General features: G+C 44.9%; 2 protein-coding genes and 1 non-coding gene across 12 annotated transcripts in view; 1 reads left to right on the top strand and 2 right to left on the bottom strand.

Moving 5' to 3' along the window:
- AP2B1 (adaptor related protein complex 2 subunit beta 1) overlaps positions 1 to 17,517 on the bottom strand; it is a 151,261-nt gene that overhangs the window by 125,043 nt on the left and 8,701 nt on the right. For 2 of the 10 annotated variants that reach the window (XM_069089950.1, XM_069089952.1), the window contains 2 exons: positions 13,005 to 13,091; positions 11,165 to 11,361 (listed from right to left, as the gene is read on the bottom strand). The exons of 1 other annotated variant lie outside the window; for it this stretch is intronic. The gene's annotated coding sequence lies outside the window, so the exon portion shown is untranslated. Of the gene's footprint in view, positions 1 to 871; positions 1,103 to 4,672; positions 4,929 to 5,305; positions 5,430 to 11,164; positions 11,362 to 13,004; positions 13,092 to 17,517 lie in introns of those variants that run through there. 7 more of the 10 variants (XM_069089951.1, XM_069089954.1, XM_069089955.1 and 4 more) reach the window with 6 other exon arrangements.
- On the top strand, positions 5,352 to 9,501 carry PEX12 (peroxisomal biogenesis factor 12). The gene is made up of 3 exons (XM_069089961.1): positions 5,352 to 5,485; positions 5,729 to 6,279; positions 7,975 to 9,501. Exons 1-3 carry the CDS (start codon positions 5,360 to 5,362, stop codon positions 8,381 to 8,383), a joined length of 1,086 nt encoding a protein of 361 aa, XP_068946062.1. The 5' UTR covers positions 5,352 to 5,359; the 3' UTR covers positions 8,384 to 9,501.
- Positions 13,193 to 13,289, bottom strand: LOC138162969 (Z30 small nucleolar RNA). The gene has a single exon (XR_011168767.1). It is a non-coding gene; the product is annotated as a Z30 small nucleolar RNA (small nucleolar RNA).

Genomic DNA, 17,517 nt, shown 5'->3' with positions numbered 1-17,517 from the left:
TGGCAGCCCTACTTCTTATCCATAAGATATGTTACCATGGGTGCTGTAAAAAAAAAAAAAAATGCTCAGGGCCTCAGTTTCCCCATCTGTAAAATAATGGGGAAATACCACCTAATTCATGGAATCCTTGTGATGAAAGGGATAGAGGAGACAAAAGGAGAGACACAGAAAAGAGGGGAGAGAGAAAAGAGAGAACAGACACAGAAGAAAGGAGAAGAAAAAAGAGGAGAGTAAGGAAGGCAGAGAGAAGAGAGAGGAGGGAGAGAAAGGAGGAGGAAATGGGAGGAAGGAGAGAAGAGGGAGAACAGAGAGAAAGGAGGAAGAGAGGAGAGGGAAAGAGAAAGAGAGGGCGGAGGGCGAGAGACCAGAGAACAGCAATAGGAGGAGGAAGAGGAGAGAGGGAAAGAGAAGGGGGAAGGAAAGAGAACAGGAAGAACGGAGAGAAGGAGAGGGCGGATTCCTGCAGCGCTCCGCCCGCGCCGGCTCTGCCCGGTTCAGCTCAGGCCCGGCCCGCTTCGGTCAGGTCCGCACGCAGGGGCCCCACCCACGCCCCCCGGCCTGCCATCCGTCGCCCCTTCCTCTTCCCAGGAACTCGGGGGCTGCAGTGCCCCGACAGCCCGGATCAGGGGCTGGGGGTGCCAGGGCTAATTGAATGAGTCGGGCGGCGGGCATCACTCGAGTGCAGTCACCCGATCACCAGCCCCCCCCTCCCCCCGGGGGCGCCTGGCCACGCCCCTCAGCGCCCCCCCCACCTCCTCCGCCCCGGACCCCCAGGCCACGGCCACGCCCGGCCCTGACAGACCCCGCAATTTCGCCACTGCCCCTCTCCCCCCGGCCCCCGACGGCTACGGACCCAGCGGCCTGAACTCACCGGCGGCTGCGAGGACGAGGAGATGCGAGACGAAAAGAGGCGAGGAGAGGAGAGGAGGGACGGGGCGGAAGGCGGAGAGCGGGTAGAAGGCTCCTGCCCGGCTCGAATCCTTTCGGGGCGGCCTCAGCCACTGCGCAAAACCCCCTTTGCCAGGGCTAAAGATGGCCGACAGGAAGCGCCCACGTCAAGGGCGCGTGCGTGGCGGCGCGCGGGAGGCGGAGGCGGAGCTCCGAGCATCCCCTGGAGAGAGCCTCGAGCCCTGGAGGGGACAGCGGCGGCGCGTCTGGTCGTCATGGAGACAGCACTACTCCCCCCGCCCCGCAGCTGCCCGATTGGTGCTCGCCCCAGTGAAAGGCGGAGGTGCTACTTTAAGAAACAGTCCCTGAACCAACATCCAATTCCAGAGCCCCTACTGCGTGCCAGGAACTGGGCTAAGTGCTGGGGAGACAAGGCCAGGCAGAAACGGTCCAGTTCTAAAGATCGCTGCCTTGGGAGTTCTTTTTTCCACGACACTGTCACAGATTAAACGCCTGCTATATGCCAGCTCCCTGGACTCTGGGCTAAGCTCTCTAAAGCAGAGATTCTGACCCTGAGGTTCAAAGACTTTTAAAATGTGTGTGTGTGTGTGTGTGTGTGCATACACATATAAATAAGTATTTCAGTATAATGGGTTTCCTTTTAATTCTATACATTGTATGCATTTAAAAGCATTAGTCTGAAAAGGCCCCAGACTGCCATGACACAGAAAAGGATAATAATCCTTCCTCTAAAAGGAGCTCCCCAAAAAGGTTTGCTCTTCTGCAGAAAGTAAATGTGTTTGGTCCATCTAGTGGACCAAAGAACCCAGGATCTGTATTTGAATCCAGACGGAGCTGATTACCATGGGTGAGAACCTCACTTCTCCCAGGCTCAGTTTCCTCATGGACCATAAGAACCTGAGCTATGAAGGACTCTAGCTGAACGCCTTAATTTTACATTTGGGGAAACTGAGGCTCAGGGAAGCTACGGGACTTGCCCAAGGTCATATGGATAAAATTAGCAAATATTTATTTAGCAGCTGCAAAGGGTTAAGTGATAGACAACAATACCCTGAGGTAGCTTACTTTCTATGTGGGATAAAAACAGGAAGAGATTAGATGACCTCTCAAGGTTTCTTCCGATTCTACATTCTATAAACCAATATTCAGTTCACAAATTGGAGGCTGAAGCCCAAAGAGGATCGTATGCAACCTTCTTACTTTATGAATGGGGAAACTGAGGCCCAGAAAACACGGGACAGGGACTTGTCCAAGGCCACTGAGATGGGGATTAGAATTTGAATCCGGGTCCTTCAACTACAGATGTAGTGCTCTTTCCACCCTACCACACTACTTCTATGTTGCAAACCCAAATCAAATCTACTTTGCAGACTCAAGTCCAGCACTCAGGCGCTTGGAACAAATGTAAGGATCTATCCCTAGGGAAGAGGAACAGTCGTCCCCTCCTGGTATTTATTAGACGGTTCTGTGAATAGTTAATCAATGGCCAGTATAAAAATAACATTTATATGCCACTTTAAGAATCAAAAAGTTCATTAGTTGCAAGTATTATTCCCATTTCAGAAACAGGAAAATCTAATTCAATAAACATTTCTTAAGTAATTCTAATCTATGAGGTATGTGAGCTCTGGGCCAATGACACAAATACAAAAAATAAAAGCAAAAAAAAAAATTGTCCCTGTTCTCATAGAGCTTACTTCTACCAGGAGAGATGTGGCCTATACATGCATGGTCACCCATCTAATAAGTGGGAAAGCTCACCGGATTGAGAACTGGAAGGGTCTTAAGAATGATACAGTCAGGGGCGTCCAGGTAGCACAATGAGTAAGGGCACTGCCAGCGTCAGGAGACCTGGGATGGGTTCCGGCCTCAGATACTCGGCACCCACACAAAAATAATAATTGGCCAAGTAACCTTGAGCAAGTTACTTAACCCTTATTGCTTTTAAAAAAAAAAAAAAGAATGATACAGTCTACCTCTCTCCATAGGGCCACAAAGGTAAAGTGACACCCAAAGTCACCCAAATAATAAGTAAAGGAGAACCTGGATGGACTTGAATTCTATTCTCCTACCTCCAAATTCAGCATTCTTTCCAGAAAAGTTGCTGTGATCAAAGTGCTTAGAAACTGTAAAGCTCTATATAAATGTGAGTTCTGCAGACAATGAATTCATCCTCATTCTCCAGCATTCCAGCAACTCAGTGTTTCTCTGTTGTTCTTGGACCCTGTTCTTTGTCTCATTTTATTCCCCTGTTCTTCCTTCGTGGAAGTTTCAGCCACTTCTTTCTTCTGTCCCTCAACTAATACAGTACATTTAGCTCTTCCATATCACAAAGTTCTGTATTTAGATATAACAGCTCTCATAAATAGGTTTCTATTAAAATCATATATTTATATAAATTTATAATAGTAAATTTATGAATTATATATAAATACATGTGTGGAGAGAGTGCCTTGTTTACAAAATTAATGGGAGTATTTCTCTCTACTCTGCTGATGAGGAAAGGTTAAATCACTTGCTCATGCTCACACAGAGAGTAAGTATTAAAGCTAGACAAGACTAGAAATCCATGTCTTCTGACCACAAATCAAAACTTTTCTTTTTTCTTTTTTTTTTTAAAGCAATCGGAGTTAAGTAACTTGCTAGAGGTTACACAGCCAGGTGTTTCTGGGTGTGTGCTAAGTGTCTGAGCCCGGATTCGATTCCCAGGTCATCTCAACACTGGAGCCAGTGCTCTTACTCGCTGTGCTACCTGGCCACCCCCAAATCAAAACTTCTTGCAATTTTGCCAGGCTGCTTTACACTATTTTATATATTATTATTTATTTCACCTATTAGGCTTGTCTTCATCACTTCATTCATCCATTCATTCAACAAACATTTACAATTCATTTGACCAAGTAAGATGCCAAAGTGATAAATTAAGGTATGCTCCACTTTGTGATTACTAGAAAGTATCTATTCAGTAGCTACTTGAGAATGAATGACATTTCAAAGGACTACCCCTCTGAAGGCAAAGTCTGAAATGGAAAGATTAGACATAAGATATGCTGAATCACCCTAAGGTCTAAGGATCGCTCCACTGCCCCAGTCTGCCATATCTTCTAGAGGCCTCCTTGGGCTCAGAAGACCTGAGCTCCAGTTTCCTCTGAAATACTGACTTCGTGACATTGGAGGCAAGTGTCTTAAAACCATAACGTGCAGTAAGTGCACCTCTGCATTAGTAAAGAGTTTTCTCACCCGGATGGACAGTTAAATGACGAAATCAGCAAGATTCTGAGTTCGAATCTTGCCTCAGACACTTAATAGCTGTGTGATCTTCGATCTGACATTGAAGCTCTTTCAATCTGTGTCCCCATCTGTAAAATGGGGATAATAGCACCTGCCTCCCAAAGTTGCTGTAAGGATAAAATGAGTTAACATAGGAAAAGTACCTCGCAAACCTATTTAAAATACTATATAAATGTTGATTTTATCATATCGATGAAATCACAAGTCCTGTCCAAAAAAAATTAAATTCAGATGTGTATAATATCACCTTCAGGTACTTAATAAATAGTATCTTATAGATTTGCATTGAAGAAGGCAGCTAGGTGGTGCAGTGCCCTCTAGTTGGGAAGACCTGAGTTCGAATCCACCGTCAAACCCTTACCAGCTTGCCAAGGCAAGCCCCTTCACCTGTCAGATTCCCCATCTATAAGACCTACTTCCCAGGGGTGCCGGGAGGATGTACAATGAGGCATTTGTAGTGCGCTCTGCGAACCTTAAAGCATCCCGTAAGCGCCGGACCCACGCGCAGCGGGCGGGTTTTCCTCGTTTCGCGGAGCAGCCCGCGGAGGCTCCCAGGGTGGTCCCCAGGATCACACAGTCATCTGACCCCGGGAGTCTTAGCACTGATAGGATTGATAACTGCTTGTGGCCCTGACTGCCCGCCTCCAACCTAGCCCAATCCCTCCCCGCCGCTTTCCCTGGGCATAGAACTAGTGCCTTAAGGGAAGGGAGGAGAGAGGGTGTGGTCCATTGAATGCTCTGGCCAGCCGGAAGCGGAAGGGAGCTGGGGAGGACTCGAGTGGCGGTTTGAGGGCTAGAGCGTCTCCACCTCTCCCGCCGCTGAAGCATCTACTTCCGTGTACAGTGCCTGGTTCCCCAGACCCAGTGCGGCTGCGCGGCCGCAAAGCTCTAGACTCCAGGGCCCTCCTCCCGGTCGGCCCCGGCTCCCCGATGGGACCCGGGTCCCCAGCCTCCGGCCCGGCCGCCTCGGCCTCCTCCCGTTGGCCCAGCTATGGTGGCCTGGCCCCCGTCGCCCTCCCGCTGAGTGGTCCCCTCTGAGCTCCCGCTCCCCCGCCCCCACTCCCCGAGGCTCGGGATCCCGGGCGCTCCTATGGCCCCCTCCTACCTCGTCCCCTTGTAGCGTCTGGGACCCGCCAGGGCCCGGCACAGAGAGGGCACGATGGCCGAGCACGGGGCTCACATCACGGCCACCCCGGGCGCGGATGACCGGCCCTCCATCTTCGAGGTGGTAGCGCAGGACAGTCTGATGGCCGCCGTGAGGCCCGCCCTTCAGCACGTGGCCAAGGTAAAGGGGAGGGCGCCGTCCGACCCCCCGCGGCGGGGAGGCAGCGAGCGGGCGCCTGCTCCGCGGGGGTGGGGGGGGGGTGTAATCTAGAGGGAGCCCCCGCGCCGGGAGGGTCAGTGAAGCGTCCCGAGAATGCGTCAGAGCCCGGCACCGAGAGCCCCCAGCCAAGCGCCCCGAATCCCTGCCGCGCTCTATACAAAAAACTCTAAACGTAACGAAGTGCATTTTCCCGTTTTGCCCCAGGTTCTTGCGGAATCCAACCCTGCCCGTTATGGCTTCGTCTGGAGGTGGTTTGATGAAATCTTCACTTTTCTGGATCTTTTGCTACAGCAGCACTACTTGTCTAAGGCCAGTGCCTCCTTCTCCGAAAACTTCTATAGCTTAAAGAGGATCGTGATGGGAGACCCTCGGGGGCTCCAGAGGTTGGCCAGTGCTGGCCTCCCCAAGAAGCAGCTTTGGAAATCCCTCTTATTCCTGGTCCTCCTTCCCTACCTGAAGGTGAAGTTGGAGAAGTTGGTCTCCAGCCTGCGGGAAGAGGATGAGTATTCCATCCATACCCCCTCTTCCTGTTGGAAGCGGTTTTACCGAGCTTTCTTGGCAGCTTATCCCTTTGTGACCATGGCCTGGGAAGGCTGGTTCCTCATACACCAGTTACGTTATATCCTGGGGAAGGCTCAGCATCACTCACCCTTGCTGAGCCTGGCTGGAGTTCGTCTAGGCAGACTCTCCGCAGAGGATATGCGAGCTTTGGAAAAGACACTAGCTGGAGCTGGGATGCAGCAGCCAGCCACTAGGTAAGAGGGGGTGTTAAAAAAAACTGCTATTTCTACATTTTTTTTTTTACATTTGTAATTACCATGCTAAAATCTCATCTTGATTTTGCCACATGCAGGCAGTTCTCTGTGGCTGCCAATCTACATGATCACCAAATCATCTAAAAAAAAGCCCTAGATTACTTGTAATTAAAGTGTAGTTAGGCCCAGGGGACTCCCAGTTAGAAAGAGGGAGGCATTTCTGTTTAATGTGCTTTTATTAAAGAAGGGGGTGGCCCTCTCTACCGCTCCAAGTCCACCCCTTTTCTACAACTTGTAGTCTTAGAGAGCAGCCTGAAGTACCAAGAGGTCATGGGACTTATCTGAGCACACACTGATGGGAGGGGTTCTGAGGCAGGCCTGTGTCCTTTGTCCTGCCATTGAGGCTGCTTTTCCAGTGCATTTTCTAAAAGTTATCTACTACATGTATCTCCTAAGTATGGCACTCTGCTAGTGCTTGGAGAGATGCCAAAATTAAACCAGATTGGTTCCACTGCCCTAGGGAAGGTTATAACCTGTGTAGGTTGAGGGACTTGGTGTAACAGCCCTTTGTGTGTAAGTACGTGAAAGATCACTATGTGCTGTTGACGTTTTAGTCCTAGCATTCCTTTCACGGGCTTCAAATCTTGCCACTTAGTACCCTTCTTTGCACATAAGAGCCCAACTCTGTAAAAAGAGGGGGGTGGGCAGTGCCCTGGTCCCTCCGAGCTACAGATCTGGGCTCCCACTGGAAGGCTTCCTGAGACTTGAAGCTGGTGAGGTAGCACTTAAGAAAGAAAGGGTTCCAGATAGGGGCTAAGCAGCAAGCCCAGACCAAGAGGGGGCTTGTTGGTTTGGGGGAAGTCGAGAAATGGTTTTGCCATTTTGTGATTGCCATGAGTGCAGAGAGCTCTGATGAGGAACCTGCTGGAACAATACAGATCAGTCAACAAGCATTTGTTATTACTCTATTGCTATGTGCCAGGCAGCGTGCTAAGTCCTGGGAATACAAAGCAAGGGGGGGAAATAGTCCCTGAGGTCCCATGCCAACATGTGTAAGGCTGCTTAGGTATATGTAAGATAACACACAAAGCTGATAGGTGTTAGATCACATTCTCTGCAAAGTTTCTGTCTCTTGGACCACTGAGGTTAAGTGACTTGTTCAAGGTCACACAACCTTTATCAGTGTTGTGAAATTAGGCTAAAAAAGTAGACCTTAAGTCTTGGAGGTCCTTGAATACCAGGCTAAGGACTTTGGATATAACCAAGACTAAGGAGTTTGGCCTTAAAGCTGTGGGCAGCATGGAACCATTTGAGGTTCTGACATCAGGTTTCTTACCATCAGGTCTGTGGATAAAGAATATTCATCTGTTAGCAGTATACAAGTTGGATTGGAAGAGGAAGAGACAGTAGACAGCAGCACTATTGAGGATAGTACCCAGAGTTTGGATTTGAGAGTGGAAATAAATAAATCAGAGTGCAGATAGTGGGATAAAAGGGCATAACTAAAAGAGGTGACAAATACTACAGGAGCAGAATCCGTAGAAATTAGCTCCTTCCTAAGAGCTGTAGTGATACTGGAAATTTGCCCAATGTAGTCCTGCTTGGTATTTTGAAAAGCAGTAGAAGAATTGATACTCTTACAATTCATAGTACTTAGAGCCTGTGACATGTCTGTTTTGTGTTCATCCCTAACAGTATTCGAGAGAAGGTGCAGTCAGCTATCAAGAAAGCTGTAGGAGGTCTTGCCTTGTCGGTATCCACGGGCCTTTCTGTAGGTGTTTTTTTCCTGCAATTCCTAGATTGGTGGTACTCATCAGAAAATCAAGAAAGCATCAAATCCCTGACTGCCCTGCCCACCCCACCACCCCCTGTGCACCTGGACTACAACTCTGATTCCTCTCTGTTGCCAAAGCTGAAATCGGTGTGTCCCTTATGTCGCAAAACCCGGGTGAATGACACGGCACTTGCCACCTCTGGCTATGTGTTTTGTTACCGATGTGTGTATAACTATGTAAGGAGTCACCAGACCTGCCCCATCACAGGCTATGCTACAGAAGTCCAGCACCTGGTTAAACTGTACTCAGCATACTCTCCTGAAAACTGAAGGACCTTGCCAACTGTGCCCCATGGTAAGACTGCTCTGCCTACCATCCACTGTGCCACAGAGTGGTATTCAGTACATGGTATTGCTCAGTCAGAACCCTCCATCTTAGTCACCCATCTCAGGATCACCTCAACCTTAAAGAAGCCTGGCAAAACTTTTTATTTAAATCAAATACATATCCATTTGAATGTAGCCTATTAATATGCCTTCTAACCCCATGCAGAAATTAATGAAAACAGAGTCAAGTTGCTATATGAAGACATAACCAAGAGTCATTAGTGAGGGGCAAACAGTTGTTGTGAGAATCACATGAAGTTAAGATATGGAAAGCACTTTAATCAAGCTGAGTGTTGTATTATGATGTAGAGGGAGACAGCACCAATCTCCACTGTCTCCTCCCATATGTTGCATCCAGACTACAGGATCCAGATACGGACATACATGCCCTAGGCAAGCTCCTCTTCAAGGACACTTGTCTGCCAATAATGTTTAGGTGTTTAAGGAGGATTTTGTTTGCTTTGAATGGAGTCACTTTTTCAAACTGACACCCTTTCAGCACAGTACTTATTAATGCCCCATCTAGTATGGATTGTGATTTGGAGTGAATCCTTCACAAAAAGGTACATAATTTACCTTTCTTGGGAAATTGGATAAGGGCAAATAATGTATTGGGTTTATTTTCCATTTAGAGCAGTTTGAGAATTTAAAGTGTGAAAGTCAAACTGACAAACCATAAGGAGAAAATACAGTTAGACCTACACTAATCCAATTCTCATAGAGTCACAGTGTTAGAGCTGGAAGGGACTTTGGAGGTTTTCTAGTCCAAGCCCCTCATTTTATAGAAGAACAGAGGTTTGCCCATGGTTGCTCAGCCAGTTACTGAAAGAGCCAGGACTAGAATCCAGGCACCCTGACTTCCTCACCCAGGACTCTCTTCTCCACTGTGCCACGAATAGCAGGGAGCAGAAAAACAGCTTTGTGTGAGCATTTTCTGCTAACTCCCAAAAACGTTTGCTAAGCTAGCATGAACACGTCTCACCACTACTAATAGCAATTTTTATGAAGCCTCCTCTGTATTGTAACCCAAAAATAAATTTTGGTTTTACACAACACAAAAATGAGCTGTTCTTTGTTGTCATTCTTTGGCTCCTGAAAGTAGCTATGTCTGTGTTCTTAATTTAAGAAAAATTTTGATTTCTGCCTAGACCATCTTTAAAATTTTGAAGTACTTTCAGTGAAAATGTTCAATACAATTCATCTGTTTTGTTTGTTGCCCAACACTTATGCTGTAGAAAAATTGTTCACTTAGTTAACTTTAAGCAAAAAGTCAAATAGCTTTGTCTCAATAGCATGAATTCAGCTTGACGAAGATCAACCAGAAACAGGATAACTCAACTTTGGAAATAGTTTTGTTCGATTTTATAACTATTCTGTGTTTTCTCTTGTGCCTTTTACATTCTTCTTTATAAGTTATAGCCACATGACCTTTTTAGAGAAGTACTTTAGATCTAGAAATGAAGAATGATTCATATTTCATTCATGTCTGAGAAAATCAGGCTTTGTGCCATAAAAACAAGTATGGCCAGATATGACAATGCAATCATTTTCTCCTAGAATCTTGAAGTAATCTGTCATATGCCAGATGCTGAAAGGCTATAAATTATCACTTAGTCCAACCCTTTCACTTGTACATGAGAAGTGTGAGACAAGGAAGGAAGATGGTTTGCTAATCCAGTCAGTGACACTCAAATCTTAAGTTCATAGATCTTGGGTTAGAGGTCAGATAGCCCAAACCTCTCATATTGCAGATATGAGAACTGAGGCCTGGAGAGGGAAAGTGATTTTTTAGGACACACAGATAGGGACAAAGCCAGTATTCAAACTTGCATCCCATGATTCCAAGTCTAGCTTCTTCCACTGTACTACATACACTCCCTAGCTTTATAACTCAGTTCTTCTGATAATTCAGTTTAAAGCTCTGGGGAGGGGGGAACCATATCATGGTGTAATTAATCCCAGTCAATTATATTGCAAATACATACTCATATTTAATCTTATCCCAAGGTCTAAGGTAATCTAGGGGGTGTGTTTATATTTCTTCATAAATAAAATTTCAACATACCTCTTGCTTAACCAACCAAGCTCTGAGCCCCTGTTTAATGATTAAATACTATTTACTAAACTGGAGAAACCTCATTTCCCAACAGTAGTTAAATCATATCTCTTTATTAAATCTCCTAGGAATAAAAAAATTATTAAATCTATTATTAAACCTATTTATTATTATTATATAATTATATACAAAATAATTCTATATAATGATATAATATATATTTAATTACATATTATTATATAATGATATATAATTATAATATATATTTATTAATCTATTGTTAAATCTCCTAGGAATAAAACTTAAAAGCACTAAATATGCAACATATTAATAATGAAGTCAATAACAAAGCCAAGATCAAATAATCATTTACATTATTTTAGCTGTGAAAAAGTTCACAATCAGGGGTTTCTCAATTCAACTCCAGATAACCACTTCTGAGAACAATCCTACATTATTTAGATTGTTCAGGATACAAAATAACACCACTTCATCCCTTTTTGCAAGATACAGGTTTATAGTAATTTTATTAGGAAAAAAGATCCCTCTATGTTCATTCTCTGTCTTCTCTAGCTTCTTTCCAGTTAGGGCAAAACAAGTGAATTCAGTCTCTCAAGTCATCACTTTTTTTTTTTTTAATTTGGAGGCAATCAGGATAAGGGACTTACCCAGTATCACAAAGCTAAGTAAATGTCAGGCCAGATTTGAACTTGGGTCCTCCTGACTTCTGGGCTGGTGCTCTATCCACTGTGCCACTCCTCAAGCTGTCATTCTCAACAGTCTCTCCAAACTGACCATTAAAACTGCCACTTCCAAAACATTACATTTGGTTCTTAAAGAAACAGTATGGTCTTTGTTCCAGTGCCTAGAGAATCAGATGTTACATTAGGATAAACTAGAAAGACTAGGGCAACTTCTACCTGGAAAAATCTTAAGATGTGGATAGTTTAAAAGGAGGTGGGGAAGAAAATACTTAGCAGGAAATGACTGCTGCTTTCAAGTACTTAAATCAATTTCAAATGGAAGAGGGATAAGAATTATTCTGCTTAGGTGAAGAGGGAAGAACTAAAGGCCAATGGGTGAAAGCTGCAAAACGTAAAGTTAGGTTTGATTTTCTTAAAAACGAACATTTCAATATGCAAAGAACAGATTATCTATTAAACAGTGTATAAGTTGAGTTTTTCAAGTGCATATTAAATTTAACGTGACAATAACAAAACTGCCTGGCTTATCTATCACCCTGTGAATCTCCTGCTTCTCTCCGTAGTATTTTTAAATGCTGTTAACACCCTTTTCCTTCTCTTTTTTTCTATCACTAACCACCAAGTCCCACCCCCACAAATGGAAGTCTTCCTTATAACATGTCTAGTCTAGCAACTCTGTAACGGTCTAATTGTACAGATCTCTTATTAAGATCCTCAGACTAGGCTCCTGTCACCTTGCCTCCCATATCCAATCGGTCACCAAGTCCTGTTGTTTCTACCTTCATAAGGTCTCTCTCCTGAATCCTCCTTCTCTCCTCTGACACCGCCACTTCTCTACTGTAGCCCCTCGTCACCTGTCACAAAAACCCAAGGGAGCAGCCCCCGCCTGCTTGCCTCAAGTCTCTCTCTGCTCCAAACCATCCGCCCCTCAGATGTCAGTGATCTTCCAGAAGCACAGATGCGACCTGGTCCTCCCCTCATTCATCAATAGCCAGAGGCTTCCCGTCGCCTCCAGGATCAAATAGAAAATTCTCTTGGTTTTTAAAGCCTTTATAACCCAGCCCTTTCCCATATTCCCAATCTTCTCCAACTCTAATCTCCGCCCCACACTCTGCAATCTGATGAACACAGGTTTCCTGGCTGTTCCTTGAACAAGATACTCTATTTCCCAACTCTGGACATTTAGATGCCTTTCTCCCTCATTTCTCTTGTGGCTTCCAGTCTCTGCTAAAATCCCACCTTCCCCACCCCCTTTAAAGGTAATGCCTTCCCCAGAAGACTAGCTCCGATTTGCCCTGTCCATACAACTGTTTCCATGTTGTCGCCCCCATTAGCTACTTCAGAGCAAAGACTGTCTTCTGCCTTTCTTTGTACCCCCTGCACTCAGCATACAGCAGGCACTTAATAAATGCTTGTGGACTGAATGACAATGACTGGACCACCCCTTGGGGGGGGGGGTGGCAGGGATTCTAGTTTTGATACGCGATGTTTTAGATGATCTGTGATAGTGAATCGCCAGCATCCTCAGAGATGAAGGGTGGCACTATTCAAATGAGGCTGACTTCGGCCCACGGAGGCTTTTGTTTCTACACTGGTGATCAACAGTGTAAAAGTACACACGATGTAGGAGGGAAGGCAATGGAAGCATTTTCAGCATTCATTGTACAAAGGGGAAAACCTTACTACTGAACAGACTGACCACCTTGTGAGGTTCAAGCTATTAACACTTTTAATAAGGCAACTACATATACCGCAATCACTCGATGAACTTCTAGAAAGCCTTTTCAACATATTAAAGTCTCACCAAGGGTATTATTAAATCAGACTTGATGGTGTGGTGGGCACTGTCTTCTATGAAGGCATTTATCAAAGTCAGATTTTTCACCCTGACCTAAAAGGAAAACAAATGAAAGCATTTTTAGTACCTAGTTAGTGTTTCTGATATCAAACAGTTGCAAGAGCAGGACAAGAAGGTACAAGGGCAAGCAGAGTTAGCTCAGAGAGAAGATTAAGTGATCATGCCCTGGTCAGAGCCAAAACAGAAGCCATGGCAATACCAGGTCAGACTATACTTCACTCATCATTGCATTTCACAACCCTGAATTTAGTGGAAAGAAACAACTGCATTATCATAATAACCAATTTTCAATACTCCATGGCAAACTAGAAAGATTTGAACCTAATTTTAGAAACCAGATTCAACTATAAATGTTTTATCTCACTCTTTGAAGAGTCCAGTCAATTAAGGTTACTGGCCCAGCCCCAACCCCTCCCAGCTTCTTGGTTAGGAGCCCTCTTGCCCAGGAATCACCACCAACTCTGACCTGTGTCATCCCAGAGAATAATGCTTTAATCCTCTAATTTTTTTCCTTGGGGGGGGGGGAAAGGATCGAGCACTAGGCAATCAGAGTTAAGTGACTTGCCCAGAGTCACACAGCCAGTAAATGTCAAGTGTCTGAGGTCACATTTGAACTCAGGTCCTCCTGACTCCAGGGCTGGTGCTCTATCCACTGCAACACCTAGCTACTCCAGTCCTCTATTAACACAGTGAAAATTGATAGGTATGGGCCAAGTAGATGGCAAAGGCTGGGAACCTATTCTCCTCTGTGCCCCCCATTAGTTCCTCAGCCTGGTGGATAGTAAGGGCTTAATAAATGTTTCATTTATCTACCTACAGTCAGCCACAAACTCATTCTTCCCAGCTTCTCACGCCTGCCATGAATTAGTACACCAAGCTAACCCAACCTGGAGGATGGGTCCTGGTCATCTGGTACTCAGCCAGCACATTCCCTGATGTGCCTCCTGCTTTCTCAAACCTCATCCAGCTCTACTTCTGAAAGCCTAAGGTATCATTCACAAATTCCCCATCCCTCCTAGATATTTCTCCTACATTAATAAAAAAAGATCATCTGATGGAAAACCTGGATAAGGCAGTAATCACATCTCTGGCCACCACTTTCACTACTAGACACTCTTTTAATAATGCCCTAAGCATACTCCTTGGCCCTCACTACCACTCCCAGATCCTCCTCACTCAGTAATCTTTCCTCTCCTGAGCTCTACTCCAATCGTCCATATCACTAGGTCAATCAAATCACTATTAAGTGCTGGCTGGGCGCCAGGTCCTGGGGGCTAGGTGCTGGTGATACAAAGACAAAAGCAAAATTTGACTTTCTTAAGAAGTGGTTGAGAGAGTAACCTGGAGGGTGGCAAATGACCACAGCCCACATATCCAATATGAACTGCCAAACTTTTGTCCCTTCTACCTCCACAACATCTCAAAACTGTCCCTTTCTCTCTACTCACAAAACTTACATTGTTAAGACAATGCATGTGCACATGTATGTATGTAAGTGGGTATGAATATATGGAGGGGGGTGGTACAACTTACATTATTAGGGCAATGCATGTGCACGTGTATGTATGTAAGTGGGTATGAATATATGGAGGGAGGTGGTGCTTGAGATGAATACTGGAGGAAATGGGATTCCAAGAGGCAGATATAGGGGGGAGAGAATTCCTAGCATGGGGGTGGGAGGAAGTTAATGCAAAAGCAGGGAGATAGGAAATGGAGTGCCACATATGAGGAACAATCGGGCCAAGTGCATGCCGGGACTGTATTATATAATAATGCTGGAAAATGGAGGCCAGGTCATAAAGGGAATTAAATGCCAAAAAGAGGGGGCTGAATTTGCCTTTAGAAATGAATGGAATCCTCCATTTCTCCAACTCTTTTTTCAGATCTTTCACATCTTATCATGTCCTTATCCTTATACGAAGGACTTACTCCTCAGCTCAAAATGCCCTACTTTTATTTCTATATCGATTAACTCATGAGCCTGGATGTGATCCAGAATCCAATATAAAGTTCTACATAATCTGGCCTCTTTCCAATACTCTCACACCTCCCTGCCTCCCACACAGCCTGTGACCTAGTGACACGGGCCTCCTTGCTCTTCTCAGCAGCTCCATTCCTGACAGTCATTTCTCTGGCTGTCCCCCATGCTTGGGTTGCTCTTCCTTCTCATCGCTATTTCCTGGCTTCCCTGACTTCCTTCAAGTCTCAGCTAAAACCTTACCATCTACATGAAGTACTCATAAGCTTTAGTTCCTTCCCTCTGAGCCTAGCCCTAACTTATTCCACAAATATATCATGTTTGCACATAGTTATCTGCATGTTCTTTCCCCCACTAGACTGTGAGCTCTCTGGGAACAAGAATTATCTTTTGCCTTTCTTTCAGCCCCAGTGCTTAATCAAGTAACTGGCATATAGTACACAATTAATAAATGTGCACTGAGTTGCAACTCCAAAAAAAAAAAGTAAATGGAAGCCATTGGAGTTAATATTATGAAGGGGAGGAATATAGTAAGGTCCAAGTTAGGGGAAAGAAACCCTTAGGCATCTCTCTGGGAAGAGAATGGATTGGAGATGGTTAGATAGTTATGGCAACAATCCAGGTATAAGATGAAAAGAGCCTGGGAGACTGGAGGGGCGTGGGTGAGTGAAGACTACTTCCATGACCCTGAATTCTTACATTTCTCTTCTCTGATCATACATAACTGCAATTCCCAGAGCTTAGCACAATACTGGAGCATGGCAGGTGCTTCATAAATGCTTGGTTCCTTCCTTTCTTCATCTCACTAAGCATGGGCAATGCCTAAGGCTCTGCCTTCTCTATTTTCTCTATACTCTCCTTTAATATAACTTCCACTCCAGTAGTTTAAATCAAGTCTAAACAGATGACTCCTAAATCTTCAGATCCAGCCCTCCCCTTTGCTGAATATCACCATCTCCTTAGAGAGATGTTCCCAAAGCATTTCAAACTCAATATGCTCCAAATGAATGCATCTTCTCCTCTAAATCCACCCTTCCTCTGAACCTGTTTGTTTCTGTCAAAGGTACGACCATCCTTGTAGTCACTCAAACTCCCAAGTGAAAGGTCATCCCTGGCCTTTCCCCTCTCCCTCACCCCAAATATCCAATCAGTTTCCAAGTCTCCTCTATTTTATCTCCCAATATCAACATCCATGGCCTTCTCTCCATGCCCTCATCACCCCCCTGGACCACTGCAGATTTCCTGTCTCCTCTCACCCATACCCTGACTTTTCCCAGTATAAATTATCTCCCAAAAGCACATGCCTGATCGAGTCCTTCCTCAAAAATCTCAAGTGGTTCCCTCCCTCCTGCTTCCAGCCTAAAATAAAGCCCCCTACCCAGGTTTTTAAAGCCCTTTACTACATGACTCCAACTTTCCTTTCCTGACATTTCATATTTCTCTCTCTCTCTCCCAGTTCTCCTTTCTCCTACATTCCAATCAAACTGTTTCACAAACTAAACATTCTATCTCCTTCCCTCCCTCATCACTTCTGCCTCTCAAGAGCCTTCTCTTTCTTCAGAGCTCAGTTGGGCCCTCAACAGTGCTAGTAGTAACTCATGCAATACATATTCAATCTCCTCTCAGCAGAATGCTTCTTGAATAATCAATTGAATAGCTTCTTGAAGGCAGGGACTCTTTGTTCGTATATTCCCAGTGCTTGGTATTCGGCCTAGGACAAAACCTGAACCTAATAAATGTTAAGTTGGTATAGGGGGCTTAATCATACCACGTAAAAATACTTGGTTTTCAAGATATTCCGTAGGGTTTCTAGCAATAATAGGCTTCCTCTGGGCAATTAATTTGCAAAATTGTTCTTTAGACACCACTTGTCAGGTAACTAGATGTTACATCAAACCAAGTGTATTTGTAATGTGAAATCTCTTTCCATTAAACCAGTTTTATAGCTAATAAAACCTGACTATAAAAATTACAGTTAGGTTGGCTAAGGTGATGATGATTCAAGGTGTACAAAACCTCCCCCCGCAATGATGATCACCCTTTATCCTCACAAGATAACAGTGTAGTGGCTTAGAGCACTGGCCCTCGAACCCAGAAGACCTCAGTCCAGCTCCAGCCTCAGATAATGGCTACAAACTGGACAAGCTATGCCACCTTCTGAACCTCTGTTTCCTCCCCCCATAAAATGAGGAGTCTGGACTCGATGACTTCTTATACAGTCATTCCCAGTTCTAAATCTATCATCCTGAGAAGTAGATGCTATGATTATCCCAATTTTATAGATGAGGAAACTGAGGTTCAAAAAATGTTAAATGCCTTACCCAAGTTCCCAAGTAAATGTCAGAGACAGAACTAAATCCTAAGTCTTTCAGACTCCAAGTCCAATGCTCTATTCACTAAATAGCAGAATCCAGGATGGGAAAAAAGGGCCAGCCGTAGAGTCAGCAAGACCTGGGTTCAAGTACTGCCTTGGACTCATAC

The sequence above is a fragment of the Petaurus breviceps genome, unplaced genomic scaffold, assembly GCF_028583685.1.
Source record: "Petaurus breviceps papuanus isolate PSGF00001 unplaced genomic scaffold, PetGlider_PUasm1.0 186, whole genome shotgun sequence".
NCBI classification, from domain to species: Eukaryota; Metazoa; Chordata; class Mammalia; order Diprotodontia; family Petauridae; genus Petaurus; species Petaurus breviceps.
This window is presented reverse-complemented; position numbering and strand designations above follow the sequence as displayed.